The following is a 12,008-nucleotide window of genomic DNA, read 5'->3' as shown; positions in this document are numbered from 1 at the left end:
ATTGATGTCTATCAGATAATGTACCACCCGGCGGATAAGGCCCCGCCCCCGTATTGCGTATCACAGAGTTTCCGAAAGGAGCCGAACAGGTAAAGCTGCGAGTTAGCTCTACGCGGCTCCTAGTCGGTGCGCAGGCGCCGTGTAGCACCGACACGCCCCTTTACATGTTCGGCTCCTTTGGGAAACTCCGTGACGCGCCTACGCAATACGGGGGGCAGGGCCTTATCTGCCGGGGGTGAACATTTTCTGATAGACATCAATCATCTGGGCGAACGCCCAGATTACATTGCGGCTCAGCTTGGAAACGCCTACTCCCTACTCCCTGGAAGCCGGATTGCAAATATAGATAAGGTATGTACAGCCTAAAAAAAAAAAAAAAAGTGCCGACTGTACATGCTGGTAGTATAAAGAATTTGGTCTTATATTTATGTTATTTGGGTGAACCTCCGCTTTAAGTTCTCACTAGGATACACTGATGTTCTTGTAGCACCATGATATCTTAATGAATTGATTTAAGTGTGTAAGAAATACATCAGGACAAGTATCGTATTGGTCTCAAGCAGACCAGAGCAGGTAAGAATCTTTTTCTGTGTACATAGAGGGGTCAAATACATAAAATTTTAATAGAAAACCTTTAAATTGGCGTGAAAAATGCTTATTAGTCAAAAAGTAATCAACATTTAGGAAAAGAATGTATGCAATACCTTTCTTATTGGGTCTTGTAAATAGCAGTCTATAATTTTGTCATATAGGTGCTTCCTCTCGTACATAAACTCACAGATCTGATAGCTGCACATAGAAGAATAAAATAAGTACAATGTTAAATGTTTTGACCTGGTCTTCACCTTGATTTATATATATATATATTATATATATATATATATATATATATATATATATATATATATATATATATATATATATATATATATATATATATATATTTTTGTGAATAAGTTGCAATGAACACACTTTGTCCATTTAAAATTGGGAACCAATTGCTTGCCCGATTATGTTTATCACCCACATGCATGTTCCTATGTAATTGTTCGATCATATTACTGTACTACATTTGTGCATGCATCCTAAAATGTATGTTTAAGCGTAAACATTACTAAGTGGTTCTGAATGGCTCAACAGAATCTACAGTAGGTGACCGTGATACTGTGTCAATCTCGCTCCCTTTCTCGGCGAGATTGACCACCTACGTGCCCCGTCGCGAGAGCCGGCTCGCGCGATGGGAAAAAGCCGTCATAGAAGCGATGGGGATCCGACTTGGATTCCCGCCAATTCTAGCCACGGGGTTTGGTATGAATCATGAGGGGGAACTCCACGCCAAATTTTAAATAAAAAACGGGCATGGGTTTCCCCCCCAGGGGCATACCAGGCCCTTAGGTCTGGTATGGATTGTAAGGAGAACCCCCCCTATGCCGAAAAAATGGCGTGGGGGTTCCCCACAATCCATACCAGACCCCTATCCAGGCAGCATGCCCTCAACATGAGGGGGTTGGGTGCTCTGGGGCAGGTGGCGTCCTGCGGCCCCCCCCACCCCAAAGCACCCTGTCCCCATGTTGATAAGGACAGGGCCTCTTCCCGACAATCCTGGCCATTGGTTGACGGGGTCTGCGGGCGGGGGGCTTATCGGAATCTGGGAGCCCCCTTTAATAAGGGGGCCCCCAGATACAGGCCCCCCACCTTAGGTGAATAAATATGCCCCCCTGCCCCAGAGCACCCAACCCTCCCATGTTGAGGGCATGTGGCCTGGTACGGCTCAGGAGGGGGGGGGGGGGGGGCGCTCGCTCGTCCCCACTCCTTTCCTGGCTGGCCGGGCGGCGCGCTTGGATACGGGTCTGGTATGGATTGTGGGGGAACCCCCACGCCGTTTTTTCGGCGTAAGGGGTTCTCCTTACAATCCATACCAGACCCAAGGGCCTGGTATGCCCCTGGGGGGGAACCCATGCCGTTTTTTTATTTAAAATTTGGCGTGGAGTTCCCCCTCATGATTCATACCAAACACCGTGACTAGAATTGGCAGAAATCCAAGTCGGATCCCCGTCGCTTCTATGACGCGCTCGCTGGCATGTGCTTTTCCTATTCCAGCGAGTGCGAGATGTCGGCACCATGTCGCCGAGAATCAGCGCGATGCCGTCGTGCTGGAAACACATTCTCGGTGACAGGTACTGTAAGCAAGGGAAGAGGTCTTGGATCTAGTACATATGAACATCTTGGCTTTTCATATGTGCTGCACAGGCTTTGGTTCTTTAAAGAACAGTAACCACAGGAACAGAGTGATAATCAATAATAATGAATGTTATATTCTCTTTCCTTTGTGACCATCAATGCATTCCAGTTTGTATAGGAGCTGTGCCACAAATACTACTGAGTTGTGTTTTGTGTTAATCTTGACTTTTAGGTTTCTGAACAAAGAAACCCTCAGAGCACAAGTGACCATGAAAAAAAATTCCTAAGCTTGTATTTCCGCATTGGTACCTAACCAGGTTACACTGCAATGAAATGTGTTTGATGCACTACGAGAGGACTTAACCTGCATAGAGGGCAGATCACACTTTCTTTAATATAACAGGAGAAATAGTGCAAGCAGAGATTAAATCCTTTAACATATGTTTTTTTTGTATATAAGTTTTACCTAGTCAATACATTCAAACTTTACTTGTGTTGTTGCAGTGTGCTTGTAGAGTGTCAAGAGGAACAGAACTGCAGTAAAAAATATGGTTATGTAAAATGCGCATAACCTGTAAATAAAGGCCCAGATTCACGTAGGAGATACGACGGCGTATCTCCAGATACGCCGTCGTATCTCTGAGTCGGAGGCGTCGTATCTTGGCGCCTGATTCAAAGAATCAGATATGCCAGAATTTGTATAAGATACGACCAGCGTAAGTTGCCTACGCTGTCGTATCTTAACTGCATATTTACGCTAGCCGCTAGGGGCGTGTTCGATGATTTACGCCTAGAATATGTAAATCAGCTAGATACGCCAATTCACGAACGTACCCCCGGCCGTCGCAGTACAGATACGCCGTTTACGTTAGGCTTTTTCCGGCGTAAAGTTACCCCTGCTATATGAGGCGCAGCCAATGTTAAGTATGGACGTCGGGCCAGCGTAGAATTTTCCGTCGATTACGTTGTTTGCGTAAGTCGTTCGCGAATAGGGCTGTGCGTCATTTACGTTCATGTCGAAAGCATTGGCTTTTTGCGGGTTAATTTGGAGCATGCGCACTGGGATACTTTCACGGACGGCGCATGCGCCGTTCGTAAAAAGCGTAATTTAAGTGGGGTCACAATAAATTAACATAAAACACGCCCACATGTTCCACATTTGAATTAGGCGAGCTTACGCCGGCCTATTCACGCTACGCCGCCGCAACTTTGCTTTGTGAATACTGCACTTTCCTGTCAAAGTTGCGGAGGCGTAGCGTAAATAGGATACGTTACGCCCGCTCACAAATACGCGCTCCCTACGTGAGTCTGGGCGAAAGTGGGCAAGTTTACAAATCTGAAGTGGGTTAACTGAGGCGGAAACTATCTGAATAAAAATCATTTAACCTAACTATATAATGATTATTAGCATACCAAGAATATTCATATAAATAAATGGAGAATAGTCTTACAACTGAGCTCGTTCTGCTAGCTGGATCAGTCTGTTTTCCTCAAACTGGACTACTCCTCCAGCCTGAAGCAGCTCTAAAAGAACCTGTAAGAAAAACCAACAAAACAAGGGTATCACTGCAAGCCACAGTACAGTACATCAAGCTAAAACCAGAGTGCATATTATATATATATATATATATATATATATATATATACATACATATACACAGTCCTGTGCAAAAGTTTTAGGCAGGTGTGAAAAAATGCTGTAAATTAAGAATGCTTTCGGAAATAGAAGTGTTCGTTTATTTTTATCAATTGACAGAATGGAAAGCAAATGAACAGAAGAGAGATCCAAATCAAATCAATATTTGGTGTGACCATATTTTGCCTTCAAAACAGCATCAAATCTTCTAGATACTTAGACAGATTTTAAAGGAACTCAGCAGGTATGTTGTTCCAAACATCTTGGAGAACAAACCACAGATCTTCTGCCTCAAATCCTTCTGTTTCTTCATGGAATCCCAGACAGACTTGATGATGCTGAGATCAAAGCTCTGTGGGTGCTGACCATCACTTCCAGGACTTCTTGTTCTTCGTTACGCTAAAGATATTTCTTAATGTAATTTGCTGTATGTTTGGGGTTGTTGTTCTGCTGCAGAATACATTTGGGGCCAATCACACATCTTTCTGATCGTATGGCACGATGGATGCCTGTATTTCTCACAATTGATGACAACATTGATCCTGACCAAATCTACAACTCCATTTGCAGAAATGCAGCCTTAAACCTGCAAGGAACCTCCATCATGCTTCACAGTTGCCTGCAGGCACTCATTATTGTACTGATCTCCAGCCCTTCGGCTAACAAACTGCCTCCTGCTATAGCAAGATATTTCAAATTTGAACCTATCAGTTCAAAGCACCTGCAGCCATTTTTTCATACCCCAGTTCCTATGTTTTCATGCATAGTTGAGTCTCTTAGCCTTGATTCAATGTCAGAGTTATTGCTTTTCGGCCACAATATACGCTGTAATGTAAGAGTGCTTTAAAAAAAAACGGAATTGATAGGGGATCAAATACTTATTTCACTCATTAAAATGCAAATCAATTTATAACTTTCTTTTTAAATAAGTTTTTCTGGATATTTTTGTTGTTATTCTGTCTCTCATTGTAAAATAAACCTACCATTAAAATTATAGACTGATCATTTCTTTGTCAGTGAGCAAACGTGCAAAATCAGCAGGGGATCAAATACTTTTTTACCTCACTGTACATAGTATCCCTGATCCAATGGCCATTGCAAACAGTAAGTAATAATTGAAGATAGATAAATAAATAGATGAATACATTTAATTAATTAAAAGAAAAGGAACTGGGACAGTTCAGCTGGGGAGGAATGACCTATATCAGTGATGGTGAACCTTGGCATCCCAGATGTTCTAGAACTACATTTTCCATGATTCGCATGCAGTATGAAGAGTAGTTGAGCATCATGGGAAATGTAGTTCCAAATCATCTGGCGTGCCACGGTTCGCCATCACTGACCTAGATGATGCTGGACATCTTTCATTCAGGAAATGAGGAAGACTCTATCTGACTTGCTGCAGCTTGTAATTGATACTGTGAGAAGTTCACCCTGTCATGAATACTTCAGGACTACATGCATGGTCATGCTCGGAGCATGAATATAATAACCCAGTAGTGACTGCTTGCATTGATAATGACTTCTCCTTGTGCTGACTACTGATGCGACTGACAGCAGCTTCTGTATTATGTTGCTTGTTCTCTGCTGCTAAAACCTGATGCAGAAGAAGGGACCAGCAGAAATACTGAAGCATCCATGCGCTTACCATACTAGCAAACATGGGATATGGAGTCTCTCAGTGGCATGACACTTGAGGCATAAATGATGTACCATGAAGTTCTGACAGGCAGTGCTGAAACATTGGAACTTCAAAGTAGCCTTTGCAACATTATATTGATGCATAGATTTAAGTTTTTAGATCAGGGCTTTTTCACATGAAGGTCTTATATATTACTATAATTACTAATGCCACTATAAAAGATAAATGATCATGCCACGTTTCCCTGATGGATTACCTATAAAGTGAATAAATAGGTAACAGAGGAATCCAACTACAAGAGCTTTATCATATAAAAAGGCCAATTACATTATTAAAGACATCTTTATTTTGGTAGTGGGCACAGACTCTCAACACTGGGGTTTCTGAGAGACAGAAGAATCTGGTGGCTGTTCTTTCCGTCCCCCTAAAACTAACATCAGTTCTGGATGAAGACTTATATTCCATCCATATCCATAATCTGTTTTTAATACTGGAAGTCAGTACCTGCTGTCTTTCTGAATGCCTGGAATCATCATCTGGACTGCACAGAAATTCTAGGACCTGCACAAAAAAAAAGAGATTTTTAATACAGCTTACCTGTAAAATCTTTTTCTTGGAGTACATCACGGGACACAGAGCGGCATTCATTACTATATGGGTTATATGGAGTACCTTCAGGTGTAGACACTGGCAATCTCAAACAGGAAATGCCCCTCCCTATATAACCCCCTCCCATAGGAGGAGTACCTCAGTTTTGTAGCAAGCAGTATGCCTCCCAAAATGGTCCTCAAAAAAGAGGGGTGGGAGCTCTGTGTCCCGTGATGTACTCCAAGAAAAAGATTTTACAGGTAAGCTGTATTAAAAATCTCTTTTTCTTTATCGTACATCACGGGACACAGAGCGGCATTCATTACTATATGGGATGTCCCAAAGCAATGCTTACAATGAGGGGAGGGAGAACATCTCCAAGACAAAAGGATTTAATTTAGAGATATACTCAAATCATAATAAATCCAACTTAGTTGAGAAAAATAATTTTAAATTTTAAATTTAACTCAAAAAAGAGGAGCCCCCGGAATCCGAGGGTCTCAAACTGCAGCCTGCAGCACTGCCTGCCCGAAGGCAGTATCAGTATTCCTTCTTACGTCCAACTTGTAGAATTTTGTAAACGTGTGGACAGAAGACCAGGTTGCCGCCTTGCAAACTTGAGCCATAGAGATCTGGTGGTGTGCTGCCCAGGAGGCGCCCATGGCTCTAGTAGAATGAGCCTTTAATGATACTGGAGGAGGCAACCCTTTCAAGCCGTAGGCCTGAGTGATTAATTGCTTAATCCACCTAGAAATGGTGGACTTTGCAGCTGCCTGCCCCTTCTTGGGCCCATCCGGTAGAATGAACAGCACATCTGTTTTCCGGATCTTCTTTGTAGCTTTAAGATAGGCCTTCATGGCCCTGACAATATCCAAGGTATGCAGCAACCCTTCCTTTCTGGAAGTAGGTTTAGGGAAGAAGGATGGTAATACCAAATCCTGGTTCAAATGAAAACTGGATATGACCTTCGGTAGGAAGGAAGGATGAGGGCGGAGAACGACCCTGTCCTTATGAAAAACAAGATATGGTTCCTTACAGGATAAGGCCGCTAGCTCCGAAACTCTTCTTGCGGAAACTATGGCAACCAAAAATACTAACTTCCTTGTCAGTAGAACCAAAGGAATTTCAGCCAACGGCTCAAACGGTTGTTTCTGTAAACTTGACAGAACAAGGTTTAAATCCCACGGGCAAAGCTGGGATTTAACTGGAGGTCTAATACGTAAGACCCCTTGAAGGAAGGTCTTAACCAGCGAGTGGGTGGCCAGCGGCCGCTGAAACCACACTGACAGAGCAGAAATCTGTCCTTTGATTGTGCTTAATGCCAATCCTTTATCCACTCCTAGCTGGAGAAAACTTAATACTCTATCGATGGTAAATTTGCGAGAAAAGCCATCGCTTGGACTCACACCAGCCTACATAGGCCTTCCAGACCCTGTAATAAATCACCCTAGAGACCGGTTTCCTGGCTCTGATTAGGGTAGAGACTACTTTCTGAGACAGACCTCTACCCCTGAGAATCAGGGATTCAGCTTCCAGGCCGTCAAATTTAGATGCCGTAAGGCAGGGTGGAGGATCGGACCTTGCGATAGCAGGTCTGGCCGTAGAGGAGGAGTCCAAGGGTCTCCCACTACCATCTTTAGGATGAGTGAGTACCATGCCCTTCTGGGCCATGCTGGAGCTACCAGGATGACTGGTATGTGTTCCACCCGGATCCTGCGCAGCAGGCGGGGTAGTAACTGGAGCGGGGGAAACGCATAAAGAAGTTTGAACTGATGCCAAGGGCAAACCAACGCATCGGTTCCGCAGGCCATCGGATCCCTTGAGCGGGATATGAACCTGTCTAGTTTCTTGTTGAGTCTCGATGCCATGATATCCACGTCCGGCACTCCCCATCTTTGGCAGAGTGCTTGAAAGACTTGTGGATGCAGAGACCATTCCCCCGGCCATAGAGTCTGGCGGCTTAAGAAGTCCGCCTGAAAGTTGTCCACTCCTGGAATGAATATTGCCGATATGCAGGGCACATGCGCCTCTGCCCATAGGAGAATCAAGCTCACCTCTCTCTGAGCGGCTTGACTCCTGGTTCCCCCTTGGTGATTTATGTATGCCACGGCCGTGGCATTGTCTGATTGAATTCTCACCGGGAACCCCTGCAATTTTGACGTCCAAGCCCTGAGGGCTAGTCGAGCAGCTCTGAGCTCCAAGATGTTGATGGGCAACTGCTTCTCTGGCTTTGCCCAAGTACCTTGGCGAGTGCAACCATCCAAAATTGCTCCCCAGCCCGTCAGGCTGGCGTCTGTGGTCACTATCTTCCAAGCCACTGGGCTGAAAGACTTCCCCTTCAGTAGATTCTGAGGGTCTAACCACCAACACAGACTTTGTCGGACTCTTGATAAGAGCGGCAACGGGATATCCAAGGCCTGTGGCCTTCTGCTCCATGCTGACAGGATGGCTGCCTGTAGGATGCGAGTGTGGCTCTGGGCGTATGGTACCGCCTCGAACGTGGCCACCATCTTGCCTAGTAACCTCATACATAGGCGAATAGTCGGTTCTTTCTTGCTTAGAACCAGTAGGATTAATTCCTTGATGGCTTTTACCTTCCTCAGAGGTAGGAACACTCCTTGTTGTTCTGTGTCTAATCTCATGCCGAGATATTCCAACTGCCTTGTGGGCTGGAAAGCTGACTTTTCTCGATTTAGGACCCAGCCGAACCTCTCGAGGTATTGGACCGTGAGGGCCACTGCTCGCTCCAAGCCGGGAGACGAGTGGTCTATGACTAGGAGGTCGTCCAGGTATGCTAGGATCGTGACCCCTTGGATCCTTAGCTTGGCTAGGATCGGAGCTAGGACCTTCGTGAACACCCGGGGGGCCGTAGCCAACCCGAAGGGAAGCGCCACGAATTGGAAGTGACGCGAAGCCACCATGAAGCGTAGATATCTTTGATGTGGCTGATAAATTGGAACATGAAGGTAGGCATCCTTTATGTCTATGGACGCCATGAAGTCGTCCTTCTGGAGTGTGGCAGCTGCTGACCGCACGGATTCCATCCGAAATGAGCGGATCTTTAGATATGCATTTACCGTCTTTAGGTCCAAAATTGGCCTGACATCTCCATTGGGGATGATGAATAGGTTGGAGTAGAAACCCAGCCCCTGTTCCAGGACTGGCCGGAATCCGAGGCGGATCGTTTGGAATCCTCGACTCCTGGAAATGAGGAGGAGGAAACCTTAGGAAATCTAATTTGTAGCCTGTGGCCACGGAAGACCGTACCCACTCGTCGGGAATGCTGGCTTCCCAAATCTCTGAAAAGAGTCGCAGCCTTCCCCCCACCTTCGTGGGTGGGGGCGCCCCTTCATAAGGTTGGCTTGGGGGCTGGTTTTGCTGGTTTGCGAAACCACTGCCTTTTGCCTCTAACAGCCTGTCCTTGTGATTTGCTGTTGAAGCCGAAGTTTGCTTTTGCAGGAGGCCGTCGATACTGCTTGGCATTAGAGGGCCCCTGCCCAGGGGAATACTGTCGTTTAAACGCAGGCCCCTGAACCTTCTTCTTAGTTGGCAAGAGAGTACTCTTGCCGTTTGAAATGGTCTGAATGTATTTATCTAGGTCTTCTCCGAAGAGTCGTCCTCCATGGAAGGGGAACCCTACCAGGAGCTTCTTGCATGGGGGCTCAGCCTCCCAGCTTTTTAACCATAAGAGTCTTCTCATATGGATAAGGGATAACGATAAACGTGACGCTTGCTGGATAGAATCCTTGATTGCGTCTACCGTAAAACATATGGCCTTAGGGACATCCGAAAATTCTTCTGCCTGCTGGGCAGGAATAAGTTTAAGCATCTGCTTAAATTGATCCGATAATGCTTGAGCGACCCCAATCGCAGCCACAGCTGGCTGTACTACTGCGCCTGCAGTAGTGAAGGAGTTCTTAAGTAGTGCTTCCAAGCGCTTATCAACTGGATCCTTGAACACCTGTATGTTTTCTACAGGGCATGTTAACGATTTGTTAACACATGAGATGGCTGCGTCCACTGCAGGAGTAGCCCATCTTTTGGAAAATTTTTCTTCCATAGGATATAGGACAGAGAACTTCTTAGGTGGTAAGAAGATCTTATCTGGCTTGTTCCAATCTTGGAACAAAACTCCCTCTAATAGAGGATGGATCGGAAACACAGCATTGCTTTGAGGCGCCCTCAGTGAGCCCAAAGCTGAAACCGTCGATACCTGGAGATCTGGTACTGGCAAGTTGAATGCCCTATGGACCAAGTCCGACAATCCTTGAATCCACCAGCTCTCCCTCAGGGAGACTGCCCCAGACTCCTCTGTATCCGGATCTTCGATCCCTGAACCTACTTGGTCCTTGTCCAAGAGGTCGTCCAATTCCCCTGAGGAAAGGACCTCCTCTTCTGAGGGTCCGCGCTCGGGCGACGGAGATCTATTCCGCTTACTGCCCCGCATAGCTGCGGCTATCATTTTACCCATGTTTTTCTGCATCTCTTTTAAAGAGGTGAGTAATACCTCCTCCGTGACCATCTTAGGGTTGGACTGACCCGCGTCAGCTCCAGCCCCAGATCCCGATGGCCCCAAGGCTCCCTGTGGGGAAAGCAGCGGCATAGCATTGTCCGAGACCTCAGACTCTCTGGGGGAATCCCCACCTCTTGTACCCTTGTTTTTTTGATGCCATGGTACAATACCGAGGTACACCTGCTACTTATTGGTACCTGGGACTTATAAATAGTTAAATGCCCAAACACCTGTTTGGGGGATAAAAAATGCTTCCTCTCCCCTAGATGACACTTTTTTTTTTTTTTTTTTTTTTTTTCAAATCTAGGAAAGAAAAAACATTCTGTCCCCCTGAGTAGTATTGCAAGAAAAACTATGAGATGGAAAAGAAACAGCCTATTTCTAGGCTTGAAAACAGTCTTTCTGAAGACTGCAATATTCTTTCTGGCCACTGTGTGTCCTCGGCGCCCCGTGCTTGCCGTTCTGGTCTTTCCTCCTCAGTTCCAAAGTATTGAATGAGCTATATGGAACAAACAAGGAAGGGCCGCCCCTTCCTTAAGCCACTGACCCGCCCTTCCCCCCCAGCAATCTCAAACAGGAAATGCCCCTCCCGACAGGGGGGGGTGGGGTTGGGAGGAAGGGACCTCTCTGCTCCAGAGGTCGGCGTTTTGCCTGCTTTGCAGGCCGTGAGGAGGAAGACTGAATGGAGCATCGCCTGGAGGCTTGCAGGTAAGCACAGCTCTCTGACACACACATATACTTTTATATCACACAGGCCCCACTCAATGCTTTTCCAACACTACAAGGGAGGTCACATCTTATGGGGAATAATACATATAGAGCCATCCTATCTTTATGATATGTGACTAGTTTGCCAGATGCAGTGCATAACTTTAGGCATGTCCCCTGTGACCCCCCAGAAAAAACCTGCTAAGAACCAAGTTCCGCAAGTTTTCCCCTCACTTACCTGCTCCATGCCGCAGGACTTTGCCAAGCAAGAGGCCCAATCTTCCCCCATCTCGGTGGGGATGTCTAGACCTTCAGGCCCTGGGTTCCTATGAAGGATCCACTGTCCTGGGCCCATATAGCACTCTGGCAACAGAAACATTAGGCACCCAAAGGTTTCTAAGTTCTGGGCCCAGGGTCCAGCTCTCTAAAAAGAAAAGCATTATGGGCTATACCCCAAGGGTTTGGGGTCCGGTTACTGACCACTTTAGCGCTGAGGCTTTTTTGGACAGAACCGGTTAGCTCACCTAATCCCAAGGATGTGGAGGCAAGCTAAACCATGACTAACACCTAAGACACTGGCGGAAAAACTGAGGTACTCCTCCTATGGGAGGGGGTTATATAGGGAGGGGCATTTCCTGTTTGAGATTGCCAGTGTCTACACCTGAAGGTACTCCATATAACCCATATAGTAATGAATGCCGCTCTGTGTCCCGTGATGTACGATAAAGAAAAAAAAGGAT

At 45.9% G+C, this 12,008-nt stretch overlaps 1 protein-coding gene across 6 annotated transcripts in view; it reads right to left on the bottom strand.

Moving 5' to 3' along the window:
- Positions 1–12,008, bottom strand: part of VPS8 (VPS8 subunit of CORVET complex) — a 296,490-nt gene that overhangs the window by 146,005 nt on the left and 138,477 nt on the right. For all 6 annotated transcript variants that reach the window (XM_040357376.1, XM_040357379.1, XM_040357377.1 and 3 more), the window contains 3 exons: positions 5,964–6,020; positions 3,633–3,715; positions 705–789 (listed from right to left, as the gene is read on the bottom strand). In XM_040357376.1, the coding sequence (XP_040213310.1) occupies positions 705–789; positions 3,633–3,715; positions 5,964–6,020 (225 nt within the window). The remainder of the gene's footprint in view (positions 1–704; positions 790–3,632; positions 3,716–5,963; positions 6,021–12,008) is intronic.

This window comes from Rana temporaria, chromosome 6 (assembly GCF_905171775.1).
Source record: "Rana temporaria chromosome 6, aRanTem1.1, whole genome shotgun sequence".
NCBI lineage: Eukaryota > Metazoa > Chordata > Amphibia > Anura > Ranidae > Rana > Rana temporaria.
Note: the sequence above shows the minus strand (reverse complement) of the source record. Positions and strands in the feature narration are given on the sequence as shown.